The sequence below is a fragment of the Parasteatoda tepidariorum genome, chromosome 5 (genome assembly GCF_043381705.1).
Source record: "Parasteatoda tepidariorum isolate YZ-2023 chromosome 5, CAS_Ptep_4.0, whole genome shotgun sequence".
Classification (NCBI taxonomy): Eukaryota; Metazoa; Arthropoda; class Arachnida; order Araneae; family Theridiidae; genus Parasteatoda; species Parasteatoda tepidariorum.
Genome location: NC_092208.1, coordinates 39373329 through 39400844, shown reverse-complemented (window position 1 = coordinate 39400844; position 27516 = coordinate 39373329). Strand labels below are relative to the sequence as shown.

At 28.7% G+C, this 27516-nt stretch overlaps 1 protein-coding gene across 2 annotated transcripts in view; it reads right to left on the bottom strand.

Annotated features, from left to right (window-relative positions):
- Window positions 1–27516, bottom strand: part of LOC107444630 (homeobox protein unc-4 homolog) — a 59575-nt gene that overhangs the window by 3472 nt on the left and 28587 nt on the right. For both annotated transcript variants that reach the window (XR_011636845.1, XM_016058842.3), the window contains exon 3: window positions 3265–3478. Coding sequence is in view for 1 of the 2 variants with exons in the window: in XM_016058842.3 (XP_015914328.1) it covers window positions 3265–3478 (214 nt within the window). In the remaining variant the exon portion in view is untranslated. The remainder of the gene's footprint in view (window positions 1–3264; window positions 3479–27516) is intronic.

The following is a 27516-nucleotide window of genomic DNA, read 5'->3' as shown; positions in this document are numbered from 1 at the left end:
TATATATATATATATATATAGATAGATAGATAGATAGATAGATGATATCAATACATTATATCTATGAATTAAAAAATTATATCAATAACAACACGGCATGAAATGAAATATTATTTTTCATCATTTGAATAATGGAGTAAATGTAAGGAAATAGGCTGACATCCAAAACCTGATATTATCTCATTTTAAATTAATTACCACTTCATTCATTATGAATCGGGACATTTAATTGGATATCCACATTATAAAAATATAATCAACGTCTAATATAATGGTATCAGTCAAATCTTAATCACAAATGGAAGGCAAATTGATTCTGCAGGTCACGTTGTAAAATCATCGGCTCCGTTATTACAGTAACGAAAGATTACAGGTATGGAGACTGTAATTAATGACGTCTATGATTACTGATGGCTCTCTTAACTGTCCATACTTCCAAAAACAAAGGGAAGTGTTAATTTTATTTATGGCCTGAGCAGAATCTTGATACAAATGAAACATTTGCTATGTGACGTGTTTAAAAATCATGCTCCATCTGATAGTTATGTAATTTCTCATTCCGAGTCTGAATAAACTGTTTAAAAAGTTTCTGTGTTCTTTAATTCCAACTGTGCTTTGCAAACCTATTATACTATATTTAAATTACAGTAAGCGTTAGTTTTAAAAGGATGATGAAGGTCACATTTTATCGTTAATGAGACGCAGTAAAAATTATCTTCAAAAAGCTTTAATTATCGCAGCACATTGATTAATGAATGTAAGAATTCTCATGCTTATTTATAATTTATTATGTTTAATTTAGTTCTTTTGTGTTTACTTTCAATAATTGTTTTTTTAAAAATTGCTTTTTACTCGAAGTTTACATTATAATTGCAAAAAGTTTAATGTTTCACAACCTCTTCATTCCCTAGGCTGTATGGTGGGTCGAGTCATCCCAGGGAGTTTTGAGAAGGATTCGATTTACGGTGCTAAACACTGAGTGTCTGATTGGATTACAAAACTGCTAAAAGTTTCTGTGTTCAACGATTCCAATAGTACTTAGCAAACATATTACATAACATTTTAGTGACCATTGGTTTTAAAAAAAGATGATGAAGGTCACAGTTTATCTCTTATCAGAAGCAGTAAAAATTACTTTCAAAAAGTTGTAAATATTGCATTGCATTCATTAGTGAATGGAAGTGCTCTCATGCTAACATATTATTTTTTAGGTTTAACCTTCAGTACTTTTGCTTTAACTCTTAGAACTAGTCAATGAACAATTATTTGTTACTAGAACTTAACGGTAAAACTTTTAAAAAAGTTTAATTTTTACTACTTTTTCACACCTTTGTCGATATGGCGGATGGAGTCTTTTCTTGAGAAAGTCTGATATGCAGGGCTCGATTCCAAGTACTTAGAGCTGGCTGTTTGATCGGATTACATTTTTTTCGATCGTGCTTTATGGCTAGCGTAGTAGGGAGAAGTGGGACTGACGCTGGCTGCTAAATACCACCATCATCTTTCCAATTTAAATTGTGGCAGTTTTGTTCCGCGTTGTATGAACTTACTCTAACATTGCCTTCAGATCGTCATTATGAATTGAATGCTAGACTGTGGTCAATAACCCGTTAGTGTGGCTTAGGTACAACGTTAAGAATCAAATAGGCAACATTTTCCTCACCTTTTCAACGCAATGCTTTTTCATTATTTTCAAGAAGAATTTTTTTTTTTTTTGAATATAAGTAAATTTTTTTCCCAATAAAATTCGGTGTAATGATAAACTTTATGTATTAGTTTTAACTTCCTGTGAGCAATTTGAGCAGTGAAATGAAGAAACACTTTTTATTAAAAATGTTTTCCCCATTTCGCAAAGATCTTTTTTTATTTTTCCGCCTTTTGCAATTGTGTTGCTTTTGTCTTTAATTTATGTTTAAAAAAAATTTCATACCACTTTTTACAGAACGTATATCATTTACTGCATAAAAAAATATATTTTAAGATCAAATAAAATTTTTAAAAAATCATAAGCTGAAGTTAATAACTTATTTCAATATTGTTCTGTTGAACGATTGTTTTTTGTGCTCTTTATCTCTTTATCTACGGAAAGGAAATTTATTATCCGGGCTCACACATACCAATACTTCAGTGTCATCTATACAAATTTCTAATCAAAACAATGAAGGAAAAAATGATTATATTAAACACACACGAGCGGAATTACTGTACTATACAATAAAGACATTTCTAGAGTAAAAAAAATGAATAAACATAAAAAACATAATTTTGGTAATAAAACTAAAAATGTACGGTATTTAAACCATTCATATGATAGCGGTTTACAGGAAATTTTGGTTCTTAAAATTATAATTCTTATTACCACACATTTAGTAAAAATACAAAATTGAAAACTAAATTTGACCAATAAATTGTTTTTATGCCATTCTCTCATGTATCATGACAAAACTTCCAAATTTTACCTTATTTGCCAAATTTTAAGATTCATTATAAAACTATTTTATTCTCAATTTTACCAGAATCGTTATTAAAGAGCTTCAGTAAAAATTTCCGTGCTTTTTTTGCTTTCCCATAGAGACAGAAACATGGTAAACTTTACTATATTCAGATAGTTTTGAACATATTTTTTTTCTCAATATTACTAATGGTCCCTTCAACTAAGAAATAACTGTCCCCTCTACTGTTTCATACAGTAACTTAAGTGCCAAAAACTGTAGTTAAAAATAACTGGCAAAACTGCGATACAATAAATTTAGTAATAATTTAGTAACACAAAGGATATAAGTTTGGACAAATTTGGTAACATCCATATTTCATGGCACAAATGATCTGAGTTTGGTCAAATTGCGTAACGGTATATATATATTGTATGATACAAATCTTTTGTGTCATATTACTCAATTTGACCAAACTTAGGTTAAATTGAGTACCAATATTTTGTGATACTAAGGGTATGAGTTTGGTTAAATTGAATAAAAATATTAATATTTTGTGACACAAAAGATATGAGTTTGGCCATATTTAGTTACAATATTTATACGTTGTGATCCGGCGGATGTTAGCTAGATCTATTAGTTTCAACGTGTTGTTTCATTAAAAAAACATTTAAATCCCATTCATGCGTTGTAGAAAATAAAATAATTTGAGTAAAATGAACCTCGATACGCTGACTTTTTTCAAACATATCTAGTAAATGTTTGATTGAATTACTTTTTAAGACCTTTTAAAACTTCTCTGTTATTACTTGAAAAATTGAACTTGACTTACCGATTTTTTGCTGCTGCTGTAAGCGTTTTGCTTGCCTTTCCAATTGCTTCCGAAGTTTTTTTTCCTTCCTGTCTCGATCTCTTCGCGCTATTTCAGCTGGGGGTATCGGCTCTCCAGAACAAGTCTGAGGATGGGCATTGTGAGCTGGACGCCCGGGACCCTTTTTTGTATTCTCTTTTTTCCGCCACTTTGCTCGGCGATTTTGAAACCACACCTGAAATTAAAATTTAAATTTAAAAAACAAAGTAATGAATTTCTGGTACTTTTTTGTTATTCCGGACCATGGCAAAAAATGAAGACCTTCATCAACTTTTTTATTTTTTTATAAAAATTATTTGAAAGGCATAAAAATTAAATTAAATAAAACAAAAACCAATAAAATAAAACAGAAGCAAATAAAATAAAACAAAAACGAATAAAATAAAACAAAAACGAATAAAATAAAACAAAAACAAATAAAATAAAACAAAAACAAATAAAATAAAACAAAAACAAATAAAATAAAACGAAAACAATTACCGAAAAGTAGCAAATTTTTCAAAGGGAATATGCGATTTTGCATTATAAAAAATCATAAAAAATTATGCCCAAAGATATAAACATATCATGATAAAAATGATATTACTATGGTGTGACACAATGATTTTTTTTTGAAATATAGTGCAAACAATTATGTATAAATACTAAGTGAGGCGTTTGCAGTAATAGATTTAAATTCAACATCTCAGAAAGGATGTAGCGCATTTAAATGTATTTATAAGCGTACACTAAAAGTGGTAATATTACATTAATTTCAATTCACTATTTATGCGGAAAACGTCTTTGCCCCTATAATAGTCTATAAAATCAAGTCTCTATAAAAGTTTCAAAAAACAACAAACAGGAAATACCCTCTGTTACGATTATATTTAAGGAAGTACCGACCTTTGTTTAAACTAGGGGCATTATTTGGAACTTATGTTCTTCAATTTAGTTGTAACGATTACTGTTGCAAGTACAGAACCTAAAAAATTTCCGATAAGCCTGTAAAGAAATTTAAAAAAAAATTTGCCATAAAACGTTATGTTATCATACCTAGGTAACCATTTGCAGCTTCACTTTTACAAGAAAACTATAAAAAAAATTCTTTCTTAATATCAAATTTTTAAAAAAAGTAAATAAAATGCGGTTTAATTTATGCGTTTATGTAACAATGCTTATAATGTTACAATTAAAATAACGAAAAAATGGAGAAGTAGAGAATAGAATTATTTCTAATTTTTCTATTTCTGAAGCGAATAAAGTTTTAAATCAAGTAAGTTCAAATATTGCTTAAAATGCATGTAGCGATAATTCATACTATCGTTTAAAATAGGCCGAGAAATTATTTCCATTTTCAAAGTATATTATGAATACACTGTTAGAAATTTCTCGAAAAAACGCTGAAACGGTTCAATGCAAGAAGAGTCCTGTGTGCTATTCTCCCTAATTTGTAACCTGGATTATTAGAATACGATGCTCTCATTCATACATAGATGGCAGCACCATAAATCTGCTGAACTATCTCCGATGTCCAGTTAAATTTCTTTTTTATGGTTTTGAAACCATGCTAGTTGTAAACGGTTCCAAAACCATTAAGACAAAAAAATATTCATTACCGTAAACTTTACAGTTACTTGGATGGACAGACTGCTACCGCTTATTTTACCTTAATTTTAGAAGGAAAATTCAAACAGTGTAATATTCATGCTATTAACTAAGTATTGTTTACGTATTTGTTTTCCTGATCTACATAAATAATTTTATATTTTTATTTTCCTTTTGATTTATTTTTATTCTTTATTTTTATTTCCATTTTCTACATGTCTACTTTTGTATAATAACATTGTATTACCTTGGTATTTACTTTTGTTATAATGTTTACTTTTGAAACAGCTTATTTTCTCTTTGGTCAGCTGAATATCATTCATTTTCTGGGAGAAAATGCAGCAAAATTCATTTGTTCGAATGGTATTCATTCATAAAATAATTTGCTATTTATACATAATACTACAGCTGATTGGAAAGACATCCTTTAATTATGAAATCGCTTCCGTGCGTTCTTTGGAACGAAATTTCTCCCAAAGGATCTGAAATCAAATATTTATGTCATTCGCATTAAGAGAAATAATTATAGGGTCGGACAAATCACTTCGTATTTCCATAAAAAACACATTCCAATAAAAGGACTGAAATTATCGGCACCAGTCACGCTAGGAGAACTTTGAGATGGATCTATAAGATAAACTGATATGTTTTCGGGTATGTTTTGTTACTTTTTACACATAGTTAATGGAATAGAAAAGATTTATGTGCCTTTCAGCAATTAGGTATAAGAAATAATATGCGTTTCGAATGGGTCTTATCTGTTTGAATAATCAACAGCTTATTTTAGTGCATTGTTATCATTTGTACTACAAGTTTGATTTTCTGTAAAGTAATACTAAGAGTAGTATCAGATTTGAACGAACTTAACATAAGAAAAGCACTTGCATTTGAAGTTAAGCTTTAAATAAATAGTACAGAAAAGATTCACGTGCATTTTAACAATTAGATATAAAAATCACATGCGTTTCGAATGGGTCTTATCTGTTTGAATAATCAACAGCTTATTTTATTGCATTGTTATCATTTGTAATACAAGTTTGATTTTCTGTTAAGTAATACTAAGAGTAGTATCAGATTTGGACAAATTAAACATAAGAGACTTGCATTTGAAGTTAAGCTTTAAATAAATACTAGTGGGCTGCGCCTTCTCGCTAACGCTCGCCAACCCCCGAAAATTGCTTCGCTATCTTATATGGTTTGTTTCGCAAACCAAGCTCGCTTCGCTTGCTACTAACTTAGGTACAATGCAAATACACGCCTAGCTTACGGTTATTTCAGTTTCCGTTTTTAAAAGCGCTATATTTTGCATGTGACATTTTTAGCGGCAATCTTTGGTCGATTTTTTAGCGTTGCCATTCGGGGAGTTGTAATGAAGCTTTTTTTTGTAGCCGTGTAAGAGAAATATATATATATAGATTTCAGAAAGATTCACGTTCCTTTCAACAATTAAGTATAAAAATCATATACGTTTCGAAAGGGTCTTATCTATTTGAATAATCAACAGTTTACTTTGTTGCATAATTATCATATATTTGATTTTCTGAAAAGTAATAAGATGTGTATATCAGATTTGAACGTTGTCACTAGTATTGTTGAACATCCGACTCATTTTTGGCTATTACTTTTAAACCCCGTTAAAATCTAATTTTGAACTAAACCCAAAAGACGAGCGAACTCTTGGATGAACGATTGAGACAAACTAGCCTTGATGTAGCCAACTTGCGTTTGCGTTACATTGAGAGGAAAACCATGAAAACTCACCGAAGGCAAAAAGATTCTATTCCATCATCCGTCTACTACTGTGAATATTTTAGGCCAGCATTGTGGTCGGTGCGGAATGGAAGCAGAATTTGAACCGACGTTGAAATTCGAACCACGGACACCTCATAAGGAGGTAAGCGCTAAATTCTTTGCATGGTTCTGACGTCACTTTTGACACAGATTATAAAAATAAACATAAACTGCTGCGATTTTGAATAGCCTTGTTTTTTACAAATTTTAAACATGAACTAACTCTAATAATCGGGAAACTATAATTGCTTCCAAAATATAATATAGTCATGTTTTCGAAATCAATCATACATCAAATCTGAAATAATTAGTCGAACGCGAAATTGTAATTAATATTTATTTGTAATAATTACATTCGGGTTGGATGCTTTAAAATTAAAAATAAATCAATTATAAAAATTAAACATGACTTCTGAATAAACATAATGAGATAGATAGAATTAAAATCATTCTTTTTTCATTTACAAAAGCATATGATGCAATAAAAACATCTTACCTTTACTAGAGCTTAAAGGAGATGAAGCAATGCCTATAATATTATTCCTATAGCGAAAAGCGCTGTCACAAATAAGTCGGAAATTTATGATTTTTGATGAAAGAATTATGTTTGATTTATTATAACTGACTGTTATATTAATTCCTACAAGGAGCAGATTTTTTTTCCTGAGAGATTTTTTTTCATTAAATTATGTATCCGGAAAACACAATATTAAGGTTCAATAAAAAATGATAAATGTTATTTTAATTTCAATGCTATGCAACCTGATATTGAAACTAAAGAAATAAATAATTTTGTTTAGCAGTTACGCTTTTTTTTCTATTGTAAATGACGGTATTGTTCTAATGCCTAAAAGTAATACAAATAATGACAAATCAAAGAAAAATTAAAACCATAAAAATAGAATAGTTAATAAATGTTATTTAAATAATAACATTGTTCAGTGTGATATCAAATCAAATCAAATATATCATTCTGATAAATAGGAACACTTTAAGTCTATATTGTAAATGAAAGCTTTATTAATAAAGTACTAATGATAATAATACATTTAAGAAATTAAAATAAGCATAAAATTAAAAAAATCGGTAAATGTCGTCAACTCGAGAAAAAATGCAAAATTTTGATTAGTTGTATTGTAAATGAGATCATTATTTTTGTATCTTACGCAAAAAAAAAAGAAGAAAAATAACAAACAAAAAGGAAGAAAAAAAAAACGAATTAAAGCATAGAATATTTGACAATGTTGTTCAAATAACTACATTGCACCAGTTTTGTATTAAATCAAATAAACTGCATTATGAACAGTAGTCATACTTTGCCTGCATTGTAAATGACAGCGCTTTTCCTTGTTTGAATGCAGAAAAACAATAATGATAAATAAAGGAAGAAAAAATAGAATAGTCCATAAATGTTGTCCCAATGATAACATTGTTCAGTTTACGATATTAAATCAAATAAAAAACATTATTATGATCAGTAGCCAAACATGTCTATTTTGTAATTGTCAGTGTTGCTCTTGTATTCAAAGCATAAAATGTCTCTATCCATTATACCCTAGAGGAGAAGTTGACAGAAAAAGGGCGTGTAGTTCTCTAGACTTAAATGACATGCAACTGTTTCATCTCTTTCAATCGATCTCTTTCACTAAAAGGTTCACGCAAAACATTCGTGCAACGTTAACTGCAACTTGAAAAAAAAAAAAAAGCCGGTTACTGCAAAAAACTTTTTCAAGAAGTTTTTAAATTGTAAATAGATACGAGATTATGCTCAGCACTGTAAAATTATAATTACAAAAATTTTATTTTCAAAAATAAACAGCAATTGCTGCTTCAAAATTAGAGGTGAAACCTACAAATATTTGGTATTTGGCCTATACTGCTGAACGCAGAATATTCATTTCAGACGAATAAAGGAAGAAGCGTCTGCCGATGACAAAACTTAATTCGATTACATCTGTCTTTCTTGTTTTCGCCCCTGGGAAGGGTTTATTCGATTAACGAAACAATAATGAAGGTAAACAAATTTGTGAAGGGTCCGATTAAAAGAAAAGTCATTTTATGAAGGGTTCGTTTATAAGTTAAAATATTTTGTCAAGGGTCCGTTTTTAAGAAAAGATATTTTGCGAAGGGTCCGTTATCGGACCCATATTTCTTCTAAACAGATCCCTGATATATATATATATATATATATATATAAAATAAATAAATAGATACAAGAATATAGATANTATATATATATATATATATTTATTTATTTGCTGAAAAATAAATTTCGAAGTATCAAAATGCCAACAAATTATTGGAAAACAACTTCTTCATTGCGTAAACCCAAGTTATCCTCTCACAATTTGTTTTCATTTTGATTTCTTGAAGAAAAAAATTTTCAGTATTTGAAACTTCATAGCATATTCAAGGTTTGTTTGAACTCACTTTTATTCTATACTTTAGATTTTAAGTTATTAAAGGAGGTGAAAAAAAATTTGCGATGTGAAGTCTCTTCCGTATGGCGACCTTTCAAACGTCCGTATGTATATTCGATGAAATTATAAAGTTAATTTTTACTTATTAACTTCCAGATGATTTTCCCTGAAACAATATTTGAAGTATAATAGTTAATAAAAAGTAATAACTAATGATTGATATCTAAATAAAAGGAGTTATCTTGCATTGAAATGAGAAAATATATCAAACAAAATGTAATGTAATCATAAAAAAACAGTTATGTTATGATTACGTTTCTTCTTTTCTGATTGTTAAAATTATTTCTTTCTCTCTCTCTCTTATATGGTTTNTGTGTCCTAATGCTTTGGTTTCGTATTTTATTTTTAAAAAACGAGTTCTGGTTTTAAAAAATTTTAGATTTTCTTTTATAGTCGGGTGTTACAAATCCGTTAAGTTTCAGTCGAAAATACAATTTATCTCTAGAGAATTATTAGTTTTGCAGAATTTATAAGTTATATAATTATTTATTCAAACAAAATTATACAACTACACAAACGATGCAAATCTATTGTATATAAACCATAAATCAGTCCTTTTCTTCTAAAACCAGTTTTCCATTTTTTAAAGTCATTTGTGTATTCTTAAACATCCTGGAAAATAACTTATCAAAACAGTTACTGATTTTTTTCAATAAATTAATTTATTTCATTCTATTTTTTTCTGTTTTATTTAACTAGTTTTAGCTTTTATATTATTCCATAATTATAAATGAATTAATAATGTTGAAAAAAATTTCTTTCTAACATAAATGTATCTATAAATTTTTTTTAGAAAATAGAAATAGATTTTTCTTCAAAAGAAAGGCAGTTATCAAATATAAAAGATATTTTAAAAAATGCAAATAAAAAGTATACGTCAAAGAAAAAAAAACAAAATAAAAAGTTTTCAATCAGGATCAAACTTTTGCATCTATAAGAAAAGTTATAATCAGTTTCGTCATTTCATTGAAAAAGTTAATGCTAATGAATCAGATGAGCTGTTATAACTTTACATCATTTTCAAATTAAATACAGTAATCTATTAAAAATTGTGAAAAACAGATTACTGTTATTATCAACTAAAAAAACTTTCATTCAGCATTAAATGTTTGCTCGCCATTCAATCTCGTAATTTCTCTAAAAAGTTTTATGCTAATAAATCCAATATTTAAAAAAAAAAAGTTTTTCTTTTTTTTAAAAAAAACTGTCCTAGGATAATTTTATTGATATATTATTCTAAAATAAAATCCAATAATCTATTTACCAAAGAAGTAGTAATTGCCTGGCAGAATCTTGACACATAACAAACCATGTTTTTATACTCATAGCTAATAGATATAAAATCAAAATGTATGAGTAACAGATAAAAATTCACAATCGCTTTATAGCAATGAATAAATTATTCAAGCTCCCACGCCCAAATGGCCAGCAATAATTGACGCGGACGCATTAAAATCGTAATAAAAATCATCCGCATCAATTTTGCGTGCATTTCAAAATTCAATAAAATTCTCTTCTCTGTGATTGTCAGCAAGTACACGAAAGGACAGCCAGAAGAAGAATGCTTAACTAGGCGATTGAAATTTATGCATATTTTATTTTTCACACGCACCTTCCGAAACGCTTCCTGCGATATTTTAATAAAGGCAGGTGATGCGATTTTTATCAGTTCGTGAAAAAATAAATGCTTGCTTCCAGATTCGCTCTGCAGATTGAAAAGATTTTTTTTTCTCCTCACTACCGCTCACGCATGTAGTTTTTTTTTACTTTTTATTACTATTATTTTATCAGCTACTAAGTATAAAGTTTCATAGATAAAGTCATTGTGAACGCAAAAGACAGAGTTGTACCGGATCTAGTGATTAAGTGCCGAAAGGGGTAATTGTGAAAAAATTACTTTCAAAAAACTTCTTTATTTAGAATTGGTATACTGCTTGATAAAAGTTAGAGATAAAAAGTATCAAAAATTATCATTTTATGAGTTTTTTTTTATCAGCAGAAGAATATTAAACTGGAAATAACAACACTATAAATAATTCCGGACCAAATAACGGTAAAAAGTACCGGCACTTAGAGTGCCGATTCTTTTTTAACGTGAAATCCATTTTCACAAGAACGTGTTACGAAACAAAAAATCTGTTATATAATAATTTTTACGTTAATAATTACCGTGAAATCAATGAATCACTCAATTAAATAAATATTACTGTAAAAATTATTGTATAATATTTTAAGGGGAAATTAATTTTATGCATGATGCAATCAAAGTATCGGAAATCTATACCTTAATTTGATTCGGATTTTTTTTCAGTGTAGTGCATTAAAGGCATATTTTGAGTAGTTATAGGTGTTTGGGCACATGCATCACAAAGTATTAAAATTTATAATTTTTACGAAACATTAATTTTTTCTAAACATAGAGATATTTAAAGATTTATTAAAATATATATAATTATTTCTATTATAAATATCATAGTTTTGTTCTCTTTGAAAGTGAATTTAAAACATAACTTTCAAATGTTTTTTGGCGGAAATTTTTTATCATGGTTTAAAAAAAAAGTAGAATTGAAAAATTTGATTTTTTTATCATTTCGTAAAAACATAAATGCTTGCTACCAGAGCTACCAGATTCATTGTGCAGTTTGAAAAGTTTTTTTCCTTTTAATTGCCACTCACTCATACAGTTTTTTTTTTTTTTTTATCTTTATTATTATTATCCAGATACTAACAAGGAAGATACCTGCACGTTATTCGCCAATCAGGCTATTTATTTCTCAGGTAGTTTTCTAAATTGGGAAATCACATATAAAATTTACTTCATCTACTTCGAAGTAATTATAAAATTAATAAATTAGCAAAAAACTACAGTGATCACCATTAATACGACGACACCATTTTTTTCAATCGCGCAGAAGAAGAGCGAATTTTTTCTTTAATCGGAATCTTAGTTTGCTTTTTTATTTCAGTGTTTTTTGTTCTTTTTTTATTGCTGTCAAAAACTAAAAGATTAAATTTAAATTAAAATAAAAATCTATTTTTTTAAGTGAAGATCTTGCATAACTCTGAATTTTAGAAGTACTTTTCAAAATAAAAATTTATTTGCTAAATTAAAACTCTCGCGAGAAATCATTTGAAATTCTTTATTTAACATGAATTTTCCAACTTTATACGTTATCGTACATTTAGTGATATATCTGCGACTCTTTGCAAACTTTTTTTGCCCAGACTTAAATTTACAGGAATTTATGGTTTCAGCAATCAAATTTTAAATAAACGCATTTTTATGCATATTATTTTATAAAATAAAAAGTACGATATAAAAAAAAATTCACTTTGATTTTCAATTTGCACTTCGGGCACCTTCCCTATAAGTATAAAGCTTCATGGATAACGTTACTGGGAACTCAAAAACAGAGTTACGCCGGAACTTGTGATTAAGTGCCAAAAAAAGTAGTTTTAAAAAATTACTCTCTAAAACATTTCTTTGTTTCTAGCTCGTTTACTGTATGATAAAAATTATGGATAAAAGGTACCTAAAATTATTATTTTATGATATTCTTTTTAGTAGAAGTGTATTAAATTGAAAAATAAACAGTATTTTAAGAGCGTTAACTAGTTACCATTATTGGAGAACTAGCAACACTAAGTACACTGTGAAAATTTTCGAATCAAATTATGGAATAAAGTACCGACCTTTAGGTGCATGAACTGCAAAATCAATATTTACTGTAAAATATTATACCGTAATTTTTGCAGTAATACTTATTTAATTAGACTGATTCAGTGATTTTACTGTAATTATTACTTAATACATTACGGTGCATCAGAATTTCTGTTCTATAATACATTCCGGGAAATGGATTTTGCGTTTAAAAAAGTACCAGCACCCTGAGTAACAGTACTTTTTACCGTCATTTGATACGGATATTTTTTACATGCATTAATTGATAACTTTCGAGGATCATTATTTATTTATTTTCTTAGCTTGGAACTATCTCAATATTCATCAAAAAATATCTTATATTTTTTTTTCTATGAATATCTTTCTGTTTATTTATTTATAAGTAAAATTAAATTATCCATAAAACTTCCAAATGGTCATTGGTTACATATTTTTTATTCATTTTTTTAAGTAAAAAAACCGTAAAATTTGTAAAAAGAAAAAAGTAAAATTGAAAAATGTGATTCCGTATTAATTCGTTAAAAAAAAAAAAAAATCTTGATTTTAGATTGATTTAGTCTTTAGATTGAAAAAATTTTTTCTCTTCATCGCTCACGCATCGCATATTGTTTTTTATTTATTTATTTTATTACTACTACTTTATCAGACATTAACATAAAGTTTCATTAATGAAGTCATTATGAATGCTAAAGGCAAAGCTTTGTCAGATCTGTTTATTAAGTATCAAAAGGGATAATAGGAAAAATATTACATTCTAAACCAATTCTATAATTTTAAGTTGATAGTAAGATAAATGACAACCGCAGACATAAATGACTGATAGAGTAAAAAGTTATAAAGAAACAAAATTTATCATTTTATCAGCAGAAACCTATTTCATCCCAAATAATGATTATATTATAGGGTTGGCTGAATTCAGCTCATTATTAATATTTGGGGAAACATTGGTTGGAATATTAATTTTCAACGAACATTAATTTACGAATATTGAGGCAATTTAAAAATGTTTTTAAAGATGTCTAATAATTTTTTTTATATTATGAACATCATTGTGTTTATTTATCATTAAATTAATTTAAACACAAAAATCGTTTCTTGATGGTTTCAGTCAAAGAGATACATTTTTATATAAATTTTTTCAAAAACCATGTGGAATTGGAAAAAAAAAAGAAAAGAGGAATTTGAATAAATATATTATAAACAAATATACTAATAAAATTTTATAGACATTATTTTGCGAAATATGAAAAAAGAATTGACATTCCGCCATACCCGCTAAACACAGATAAACTTTGAAGCTAAAATTTTGCATATTTATCTTTGATTATGATTTGATTTTTTAAATAGATATTATAAACATGAGTTAGAGAGAAAATATTTATCAAGAATCACTGAGCTGCTTTTGCAAAACGATTTAGGTAAGCATTTTGCAAAATAATTTAGTTAACTATAAAGTAGAACAGCAATTTTTTAAGGCAAACAGTAAATTATAAAAAGGGCTTATACTATAATAGAATCAATAATCTCAAAATGGAGCAAAAATTTATTCCATTAATCTATAATAGAATAAATAGAATCACAAAGTGCAATTCACTATTACATTCTAAAGAGGACATGTTCTCATGTTCTCCACCAATATAGTGGAGAACGTGAGCTAAAGGAGGATTTGTCCGTCCCACTATAATAATGAGAAACAATGTTAACTCTAGCATCATCACGATCATGCGAATCATATTGACTCATAAGATGTTAGGGATTTGATTACTCCTGTCCTGGCAAATTATTGTTACAATCTGCTTTTTACTTATAATTTCAAGTTTGCAATGATATTTATTTAAAAAAATTAATTTAAAATACATGATCTATTTTTGAAAGGTGCATGTTCTGATTTATTTTTAAAGATTTTCTGTATCTTTATTTTAAAAAAAAGAACGAGAGGTTTTGTACCAGAATTTTATTGCTGCGTTTATGCAAAATAAGAATTTGACAAAATTTCGGTATTGTCGATAAAGTATCGAATAAAGTTTGCTAAGCAGAATTCTATTTTGTAAAATAAAAGTAAGCAACAAAACAGGATTTTCACTCGCATCATTTTTCTACACCAATTTATAAAATAGATCGGAGTTTAAAAAATGATCAAAGCAATGCCGCGTCGAATTAAAGATTAACCCTTTCGGCCCAGCCGGGACATATATGTCCCTCAGACAAAAACATCACAGGTACCTTTATGTTCAGTCTAAAAAAACACGATGGAACACATGTATGAAGGCCTCTCCTGAAGCCGTGGTGGCTCAGGGGATAGAGCGCTCGCGCCCAATGAGGTGAAACGGGTTCGAGTCTAAGCGATGGCTGGTCAATACGAACTCCGCAACCGGCTCGCACCGATCACAGTGCTGATGTAATACATCCTCAGTGGTAGACGGATAATGGGTTAGAGTCACCTTGCCGCCGGGTTAACCGTGGAAGATTTTCGTGATTTTCTTCTATAATACAAATGGGGGTTAGTTTCAACAAAAAGTCCTCCACGAAGGCAAATTTCTCCCAATACTTGATCCAGAATTTCATTGTCTTCTGGATTGGGTTCAAAATTACAAAGCTATGGAGTTGAAAATTGATAGTCGTATGCCCAAAAATTAGATCGGCTGTTCAATGACTGTTATAAAAAGGCCTCCCCCAATAGCCCATAATTAATTTTTTATTTTATTTTGGTAGAATATTGTTCTTGTTTTAACTTTATTTGATCTATTAAATCTAATTTGTATTTTTATTGGAAAAGAAAAAATTGATTTAGAAAGGGTTCATTCAGGTTCCTAGGAACACTTAACAAATACTAAAATAGTTATGTAACTTTTTGATCAAACATGCTTAAAATGTGATAAATTCTTAATTTTCCCTTAAATCTTGAAAAAAACCAATGCCCACCCGATTGACATTCGTCATTCAAATATCCGTAAGGCAAATTTGTCGACCCCTCTTTCAGGGGCACCATATTAGGTGGGCCACTGTTGCTCCCACAGTAAAGACAGATAGTACAGAGAACGAAAGAACCTCCATGACTTTTTCGGGATTCGAACCCACGACCTTTCTAATGTAAAATCGGCTCCCTGATCACTACATAGTCCGACCGGAAATTGCTAAATTATGGAAAAGATAATTTTAACAATAATTTGATATTAGGTACTTTCTTTTTATTAAAGTTTATAACCCCACACTAAAAGATAAAAATATTTTGAAGATTTTATATAATTTTCTGCACTTATACTTTGAGCGGGATGTAGAAAGAAAGAGGAGAGAGACTGCGAAAGCAATTTCGAAAAATGTCCACCTCCGTCTAGGCCAACGAACGAAATGCGTGAGAAAAACCATTTTTCAGAAACTTTTCTTTTTCTTCTAACTGAATGGAGAAAGTATTGGAAGAATGATTTGCTTTGCAGATTATCTGATAAATCGGTTTTGAATTATTCAACCAATAACTATAGTTACAGTGATGTTAAACAAAAGTTTTTTTTTTCTTCAATGGCTACTCTTTTTTGCTTAATCTATTATTGTATTTATTTTCTCCAATAGAAAAATGTTCATGTTTATTTCGAGATTTAATAGAATACGTTTTTGTCTTTTTAGTTTATTTGATTGTCGTTTTTTTTAGTCGATGAGAGTAATAAACATTATAATGATTCGAAAAAAAAAGCAAAGTTCATGTTAAATAAAAATACTTAGGTCATTTTAGGCCCCAAATACATTTCAAAATAATTTATAACCGAAAATAATAATTGCAAATATTGCAGCATAATGACAGCATAAATTATAAATCATTGAAAGAAAAAATTTATTTAATACCATTAAAGTAAAAAATTATAATGGGTAATTCAGGAAAAAAATAAACACAGTGCAATTTTCTAATTATTATTTTAAAAAATAAATAAATGAATAATAATTTAGTTCAGATTATTTGTATGTACACACTGAAAGTCATAGTTGAAGGGTAAGGGTAATTATTAAAAAGAAAACAATTGACAGACAGCAAAAAAGTTAAATATATTTAATAGTAAAATCGATTTAAATTGTTCTCCTACAGAGTAAAAAGTCCCGAATTAAATAATATTTAAAGTAAAGGCGCTTTTAGCGCATCATCCGTAAAATCCATTTTTTCCGTAAAATATTATACCACAATTTTTACAGTAATATTTATTTGGTTTCAGTAATTTAGTGCTTACGGTTTATCAAATTTTTCGTTCATGTTCCGGTAAAAATGGATTTTTCGTTAAAAGTATCGGCTCCCTAAATGCAGGTACTTTTTTCCGTAATTTGATGCAGAATTTTTCATTGTATAGGATTAAAAGGAAATGGATCCACACACAATACAGTTTGTTATTTTTTCTTTAAAATATATTAATGGAAATGAAACTTGATTTCTATAGAAATCAAATTTGATTTCAAAATTGAACTTTATAAAAGCTTGTGCAATTCAAAAATTGAAAAACATAATAATCATAGAACGTAAAGGGAAAGAATAAGTGAATACAGAATAGCATAGTTTGTTCTTAAATGTTTATTACAATGAAATTTGGACCTGATGTAACATGGAAATTACAAATGAATTAAATTTTCTACAGTTTAAAATAAAATTGTGAATACAGACAGTAAATTAGAAATCTTCTTCAGAACATAGTATATTTAATTTGATTTTAAGGGTTGTTGTAGTTCATTTACGTCGCACTAGAGCTGCAAAGTGGGCTATTGGCGACGGTCTGGGAAACATCCCTGAGGATGATTTGAAGACATGCCATTACAATTTTGATCCTCTGCAGAGGGGATGGCACCTCCGCTTCGGTAGCCCGACGACCTGCACGCAAAATCGAACACTTTACGGTAGAACAGTTTAACGAGGACCAATACCGCACACCCTCAGTCCCTACTCAGACTAATCCAAGCGGTCACCCACCAGCACACTGACCGCAGCCAGTGATGCTTGACTTCGGTGATCTGCTGGGAACCGTGTCTTAACGATCAGTCCACTGCTGGAGTTTAATTTTAAAAAATTAATGTTTAGCTAGCAGGAAAGAGAAAATGAACGATGATAGAAATAAAAAATAGAGTAAAGTTGTAATAATAAATTGTAAAACGTGGATGAAAGTAGAAAAATCATGCTAGAGCTTCTTTTCTCGACGTAATAGAAGAAGAAGAAGAAAAAAAAAAGAAAAAAGGTTTTGAATCGTATTAAAATTTCATGACCTTGTATTACAATTTCATTTCAAAAGTACAGTCAAAAGGAGAAATATAAATTTAGCTTGAATAAAAGTTTAAATTGAATAAGCATTTTAAAAATGGAAGTTCAAACTATAGAAATCTCAGACATATAACTCTCTTACACTATAAAATATCCCGAATCAAATTATAGTATAAAGTACCGGCACTTTGAGGACATCATCCGTAAAATCCATTTTACCGTAGATCCATTTTTACCCTAAAATATTACACCTTAATTTTTACTGTAATATTTATTAATCTAAAGTGATTCAGTGATTTCACAGTAATTATTACTGTAAAAATAACGGCATGTTAGATTTTTGCTTTGTAACATATTCCGGTAAACTTCACGGCATCCTGAGGGCTAGTACTTCTTANTGAATTTAGTTCATATTATTTGTATGTACACACTAAAAGTCATAGTTGAAGGGTAAGGGTAATTATTAAAGAGAAAACAATTAACAGACAGCAAAAAAATTAAAAATTAAATATATTTAATCGTAAAATCGATTTAAATTGTTGTCCTATAGAGTAAAAAGTCCCGAATTAAATAATATTTAAAGTAAAGGCGCTTTTAGCGCATCATCCGTAAAATCCATTTTTTCCGTAAAATATTATACCACAATTTTTACAGTAATATTTATTTGGTTTCAGTAATTTAGTGCTTACGGTTTATCAAATTTTTCGTTCATGTTCCGGTAAAAATGGATTTTTCGTTAAAAGTATCGGCTCCCTAAATGCAGGTACTTTTTTCCGTAATTTGATGCAGAATTTCTCATTGAATAGGATTAAAAGGAAATGGATCAACATACGATACACTTTCTTTTTTTTTCTTTAAAATATATTAAGGGAAACGAAACTTGATTTCTTTAGAAATCAAATTTGATTGCAAAATTGAACTTTATAAAAACTTCTGAAATTCAAAAATTGAAACACATAATAATCATAGAAAGTAAATGGTAGAAATAAGTGAATACAGAATAGCATTGTTTGTTCTTAAATGTTTATTACAATGAAATTTAGAATTGATGTAAGATGTAAATTGCAAATGAATGAAATTTTCTGCAGTTTAAAATAAAATTGTGATCATAGACAGTAAATTAAAATTCTTCCTCAGAACATAGTATACTTAATTTGATTTCAAGAAATTAATTTTAGCTTAGGAAAGAGAAAATAAACGATGATAGAAATAAAAAAATAGAGTAAAGTTGTAATAATAAATTGTAAAACATGGATGAAAGTCGAGAAATCATGCTAGAGCTCATTTTCTCAACGCAAAAAAAGAAGAAAAAGAAAGGTTTTGAATCGTATTAAAATTTCATGACCTTGCATCATAATTTTATTTTAAAAGTACAGTAAAAAGGTGAAATATAAATTTAGCTTGAATAAAAGTTTAAATTGAATAAACATTTTAAAATTGAAAGTTCAAACTATAGCAATCTCAGATATATAACTCTCTTACACTATGAAATATCCCAAATCAAATTACGGTTTAAAGTACCGGCACTGTGGGGACATCATCCGTAAAATCCATTTTACCGTAAAACCCATTTTACCCTAAAACATTATATCGTAATTTTTACTGTAATATTTATTAATCTAGAGTGATTCAGTGATTGCACAGTAATTATTACCGTAAAAATTACGGCATGTTAGATTTTTGCTTTGTAACATATTCCGGTAAACTTCACGGCATCCTGAGGGCTAGTACTTCTTACCGTAATTTGATACGGAATTTTTCATGGTGTAATTTATTCTAAAATAAATAAATAAATAAAAACTTTATTTTAAAATTTGGAGAAAATATTTTTTTCAATATTTAATTGAATGCAAAAAAAATATGATTAATTTTATTTAGTCTAAAATTAAAGGTATTAAAATCTTGGTTATCTATCAATCGTTATTTAAATATCTTAGGTTTACCACGCTTGCTCGCTTTCGCTTGCCATCTCCAAACTCAAATATATAAGTTATAAAATTATTGGTGCAACTGAAAAGCTCACACTACAATCACTGAAAAGCTCACACTGCATTTTGATTGGTTTAGCAATTGTACACTTATTTTCGAAAAATTTATATTTGATCACTTTTATCCAACAAGAAGCATAAGCTACTTAGAATGGATTTTGCAGTCACCTTGTGGTTTGCTGATGTTTGAACTTCATTTGTACTGACATTACGGTGTAACATATTACTTTTATTTAATAAGTTATTTAAGTTTTTGATCTTAGTGCAATTATTTCATTGCCATTTTAATCAGCAAGAATCGAATTTATACCTTTTTCCTGGGCTACGATAGGCTTTTTGTGTTAAAAATTAATTCATTTCGTTTCAATCTCAGATATTGTTTCTTCATTTTGTTACTGTTGGAAGAAAAAATCGAAAGAGCGTTTATTTTATAAACATTAAGGTAAACTGTCTTGTTCAATTAATAAGCAGGTCTAATGCCTTTAAATTTTGATTTTGTCAACATTCGCCATTTTGGTTAAGCTTTGCCTTAAAGTTCTAACCATTTGATGCAAATAGAACATCAATGTCCCTTTCATTACATTTTTCTAAATCTCTGATTACAAACAAAATAGATATATTTTTAAATTATAAAAAAATCATCTAATAGTTACTAAAAAAATCTGTTAGATTATCATAATTAAATTTGTACTAAAATAGAAATTCCAAAAAAAAGTAGTTCGATTTTTTTTTCCCATTCATATTCGAAATTTATCAATTATTGATTTTATAAATTAAGGAAAGTTCAATGATAAATAACTGTTTCTGTTTTTTTTCATAAATAACTGCAAATTCGAAAAATTATTGCTTGAAAAGAAGCCATGTTTAAAAGATTTTACCTTTAACGCAGAAAAAGGCACCGGTATTTCATACTATACTTCATAACCATCTTTTAATAAAATACTAAATAGGATATTTTTTACTTATTTTGACCGTAATAAATACAGAATATTGAAAAAAGTTGGCAAATCATGTTTAATAAAAATTCTGCATCAAAGGGTTAAACCAGAACTCCGTTCCTATATGCTTTCACCACTAGTATGAGATAAAAAAAAAATGCATGCTTTAATAATAATGTAAATAGAAATAATTTTTTAAAAAAACTGTTTGTAAGTATTATAAATGAGTTTTTTTTTAAAAATATTTTGATTCTTGTCGTAATAAAAATTTTTAAATCGTTCGTTGATTTCAGAAGATCAAGCAAACAAATTAAATATTATTTTCTCATTTTGCGATCTTCCTCATTTTGCGATCTTCCTAATACATTGATATTCAAGTCAGTGACAGAAGCTATCTAAAATACCTCCTATTGAATTTAACAAAAAATAAATAAAACATTTATTTCGCAGGATAGAGTTCATTCCAAGAAAATTAAATTTCTACGTTTAATTTAAAACAATTCTTTTTTCTAAACAAATAATACATAAAGAAAAAAACACTTGTTCTTTTAAAGTTCGAAACCACATTTTGTGTCTTATTCCTATCATAGAATGTCCAAGTAGTTCAATTACTTTCAATTTCCAACAGTTCAAACCACCGAAATAATCACAACCGTAATCATGCATTCAAACTATAACAACTCCTCCACGTACAATGATTCAGATTAACTTTTTAGAACGACTTTATTCTATTATCTCAGAACAGCAAGGGTTCTCCTTCAAATTAAATCGTCTGTTCTGAAAACGTCGGATTAGATGGCGGGAGGAGGACCGATTCCATTATTCTTTAAAGACTTTAACTGTGCGAGAGCTCACTTTTTACTCCTACAGGCCCACCTTTATGAGCTGATAATTCGGTCCTTTGTATGCAAATTAATTCTGAGCATGTTACCTCATTATGCGCCGTTGCGTCTCTCGAGCGCTGTTAAGGGGCAATTCATAAGGGCAATTAAGTGTCTTCTTTTTGTTCGTCCTTTGTTCTCGCGGAAGGGTGATTAGCGCCGGTCCTAAGTGTTTTAATGAAGTTTTCCTTAATCAATGACGATTAATGATGATGGAGTATTCGTTAAATGAAAAACAATTTTAGGTTCTTCCCACCCATTTAATTGAAGTACGAAATGCTTCAGGGATTTTTAATTTACTCATAATACTTTACTTGAAGAATAGGATATTCGTAACACCGTATCAGTAAATTACAGGGTTTTAATAATAGCTTATTGTAGAAAGTGCGTGGATGCGTCTTTAGTCATTTCATTCAATTTTATTTAGCTAACGATGTTATGTTTAAAAATATGCCAAAGTTCTGAAATGCCTTGCCATGATTAGTTATATTTACTAACAATTCTTACAAAATGTTCATGGAACAACGATTTGTTATGTATATATCTCTAAAAACAATTGCTAAAAAATTAAAAGAGGTCATAAGCGAATAGCATTAAAACAAGTTAAAAATAAAATAAAGCAGTTTAAAGGCTGAACATAGAAGTTTATAAGTGAATTGAAATTTATTTGAACATGAAATTATTTTTCAAAATGAATTAGTTATCCTAACAAATAGAACATAAACTTAATACTTGAACTAAAATAATCATTATAATGTTTTAATAACTCAATTAACTAATTTCTAATAAGATTTATGACTATTTTTTAATGTTTAATTTTACTTCTACGTTTTATTAACACGCCTTCTATTTGTGAAGTTGGAATCTTAAAATAAATTCGAGCAGTTTTTCGATTAGCTTGAGAGCGCAAATGCGGAAATGTTTGCTAGAATTCCGTGGCTCGTGACAACTCAAGTTTCGATTGTTACCTAAGCCCTATAATCAAAATTATCGACTATTGAATTTTATTATCAATCATTATTTTCACTACTTCCTAACGTTAAAAAATCAACAATCATTAAAAATCCTAAGAACTAAATTTTTCAACCATACTGAAAAAGAGAAAATCGTCAGATCTAAAGCAAAGAACGCGTTGAGTGTATAACTTTCCAATGTACTTACTTCTTATCGAACGAAAGGTATACTCCTTACGCTTTTTTATATTACAGATCTGACAAAAGCAAAACTATTTTCTCCTTTTTCTGTCTTAACCTAGACAAAAATTACTAAAAGTAAAATATTCATTTCATTTTATTAGTCAAAAAATACACCACGTTATTAAACCATCAACGTCATATAATGTGATCCTTTTTTTTCCTTCGTAACCTTGACAAAAATTACTAAAAACAAAATACTAATTACTTTTTTTTCTAGTTAAAAAAAATAATCGACGTTAAGAAACCATCATGCGATACATAGTATGATTTAGTTTTACAATAAATCACACATTTACGAATGATTTATTGGACAAAAATAACTTTTCTGCTAACCGAATCTTTATCATCTGATGTCATGTTTTTAAACCCCATTTCATGTCATTTTTTATTTTCTTTATTTTTCACTTTATGAGTCAAAATATTAATGACTACCATACCTAATATTCCATAATCCAAAATCAAATGCGCTGCTATAAACCCTTCTTTAAAGCTCAATGTTCAATTTCAGATTTCCTTTTCAATTTCGAAATGCTTCCTTCCACCAGGCAAAGAGTTGGAAAAGAGGCATTGCTCGCCATTTTATTGAAAGTAGAGAAAATGGGCAAATGTTTATATCCGTTGCGCTGTTAGGTCACTTTAGTAGCAACACCGTCAGAGAGAGAAAACAGGTGAGGAGGAAACTAAATAAAATAAATACCCTTGTTCCAGCCATCCCCCGCTTCTATTCTATTCTCAGAGGATGAACCGGACGAAGAAGCACATTTCAGGTTAAATCAAAATTTATGCCGCATCTCGCCATGGGAGAGGGTCGTTTCTCGAAAGCTTTAAGTGGGAAGCACAGTCACCACGACGCCCTCTTGACCAAAAGGAAAGAGGAATTTTACATTTATTCCAGGTTTTATTTGTTGTAATAACTGAAAATGCACTTTGTAAATTGAATAGGAAGATTCTACGTTAAAGATGTAATATAGTATTTTATATATAGTTTTTATTGAAGATTCGATGTTCTTCAAACGGGGCAAAAGAAAGTAAATAATCATTTAATTGGTATGAATCTGCAGTATAAGGTCATACCAACGCAATTATTAAAAAATAAATAATTATATTTTTTATTTATTTATCATTGTTTTTGCTCTTTAATGAAATAGCTTAGATAATTTTATTTTATTTTATAACCGACGTTGAACAGCTGACTTAATTCTGAGTTTAAGACTATTAATGTTCGAACCCAACAAAGAATATAAAAGAACTCCTGGATCAAGTATTGGAACAAACTAGGCTTCGTGGGGAACTTTTTGATGGAATAAACTTGCATTTGCGTTACATAAGAGGAAAACCACGTACGCCTCTCATGGCTAACCCGACGGAAAGAGGATTCTAATCCATGATCAGTCTACCATTGAGAATATTTCATGTCAGAACTGTGGTCGGTGCGAGACGGGAGCAGAGTTCGTATCAACCAGCCATTCCTGGGTTTTGAACTTGGTTCACTTCATTGGGTGCTCTACCCATTGACCCACTACGGCTCAGTTACTAGATTAAGCAAAACCCGTCTTTAAAAGTTCAAGTTATCAAAATGAAGATTAACTATACTCAGAATCATTCAGCATAATACTGCATGAGATGGCTAACCCATGATGGGCAAATTTTACCATAATCCAGCTATTTTCGTCATTAAATTCACACTTTAGCACAGATAACTAATTTAAATTAAAATAAATATGCTTAGGTAACTTCAATTCTTTTAACTTTGTTATTTTTCATTATTTGTTGCCCTCCTCAGTGATTTTACGTTATGAGATTAAGAAAAACACGTTTTTATAAGCTAAGTTATCAAATGAAGGATTAACTACGTACGATCCACGCTACGTCAACCCATGATAGTAAAAATTTACCATAATTAAGCTGTTTTCTTTATTAATTTTGCTATTTAGTACATATAACTAATTATTATTTTAATTTTTGTTACCGTTGATATTAAATTATTTAGTTTCACAGAGACACGTTTCAAAAACATAACTATAAACAAAATAAACAAAGTGGCTTGAGATAACTTTAGAATTTCTAATCCGCAATTATATAATTACATGCTAACTACTGAAAGAAAAATAATAAAGTAAATAATCATCAATTAATTACAAGCCTTCTATGTTGATTTTTGAAATAACGAATAAAATTGATTAATTTTTAAAGAACTGGCAATAAACTAAGCTTTTGATTAGACAGAGCCGTAAGCTAGCAAACGTCACTAACAGTATCTTTTAGCGTAGCTGAGTAAGAAAAGGGTCTGCAGTTTAATTTGTAACAATGCTTAATACTTTTTAAAACATCTTTCCAGAACGAGCAAATAATAATTTTGATGAGAATTTTCAGGATTCAAAACTAAAATCGTTCCTTGCCACGCACACGACCTGTTATAGTTTAAAAAGGGACACAAATACTTTTCATTTTATTAGAAATCTCTCAGAATGTATAAATATGCTTTAGACTACGGTAAAGTGTTAATAAAAATAAAATAATGGGAAACAATTTTTCAAATATTGACTTTTGCTAACACAACTCTTTCAGGGTGTTCCGTAACACCTCTTTTAATAAATCTTTTTTTAAAATCTCTCTTACAAACAGAGTCAAAACAAAAATAGTCATTAGGGGATTTAAAAAAAAATCACTTCTTAAATGACGGTGGAATATTTTCAACTGAATATTAAATATGATTTGTTAAGTAAAAAGAGAGTTAGAATTTTGAAGAATCGCTTGATGATATCATTCATTGATTGGCAATGCTGCGGAATAGTTTTCTAATTTTTAACTCAATATCAAATATATTTTGTTAAATAAAAAAAGGAATTTTAATTTTGAAACAAGAATCGTTTGATAAAATCATTCTTTAAATGACATTGTTTCGGAAAAGTTTTAACTCAATAATAAATGTCTTTTTTTTTATAGAGGAATTAGAAATTTGAATAGTTCGAAGATATCATTCTTTGAATGGCAATCCTTCGGTATAGTTTTCTAATTTTCAACTCAATATTAAATAGAATTTGTTAAATGAAAAAGGAATTAGCGCTCGAAGCAAGAATCGTTTGAGAAAATCATTCATTAAATGACAGTGCTTCATTATAGTTTTCTAATTTTCAACCCTAATGTTAAATAAATTTTGCTACATAATTTTTTTTTTTAAAAAATGACACGAATGATTTTTAACTCATTCTAATATTTGCCATTATAAAAATACAACCAGCCGACAACAGAGATTACGAACGCTTAACTCCAATATAATAGGAAATAACAGGTGTCATGATTTTACTTTAGAAACCGAACACACGTTTCCCAAAACACGGTTGCGGGCTGATTTAAAAAAATGACGGCTTTCATCTTTTTATTTTTATTTTATTCTCTTTTTTTTCCAACCTCTGCGAGTTACCAGGTCACGTTCGAAATGTGTTTGCTTTAATGGATAATGAGCGCTGACATTTGAAGAATAGGCTCGGATTCCACTCTTCTCAACCCCCCTCACAATTTAGTTGACACTGTGATTATATCTATATCACTTTGAGGTGCGCCTCTGTGATGCTGTTGACGCCATATCGTGGCAACATGTGATGAGATGAATCCCATAGGACCCTTCTCAGATTAAGTCAATAACTTTTTCGGATTATTTTATATCAACTTTTAGAATATATTTTTCTATTTTTTTAAAGAGTTATCTCGCTTATTTTTTTTTATTCGTTTTTAACTCCAAAATCTGTTTTTTGTTACTTAGAATTTATATTTTATTAAATTTATATTAATATTAATAATTAGATGAATTTATATTATACTAAAACAACGGAAAATTATTTTAATTTAAAATAAGAATATTATAGTCATCGATAAGTTTGATGATGTAAAAACATGAATATAGTAACGATAGGAAGTGCATTTTTAAATTTTCATGCTTTTTTTCCAAAAAGAAGTTTATTTCAAAAATGGGTAATTTAACTAACACATATTGTTGAATATAAATGGAGCTTGGCAGATAAACCCACTGATGCAGAATTTTCTTTAAACATATTTTCATACTTTATTTTCCTTATTTTGCATTAATTTATGTCAAAATAAGTAATAAATAACATATTCAGCATTTTAATAATTCATAGTTATGAAATACTGCATCATGAGATACGTTTTTTTTTTTTTTTTCCCTTCGTTAAAGGTAAAATCTGCCAAACACTGCTCACTTCCAAACAATATTTTTTCAAATTTGCGCTTATTTGCTGTTAATTATATCTAAGAGAAACAGACAATTATTCATAATTAAATTTTTTTTAATTTATCAAGTCACATATTGATACATTTTAGATGCGTGGGAGGGAAAAGAAATTTCGGACTGGTTTTCTAGGATTTTATATTACAAATTTAATTCCACTAATCTAGTATATTTTCAGTAACTATTATATATAT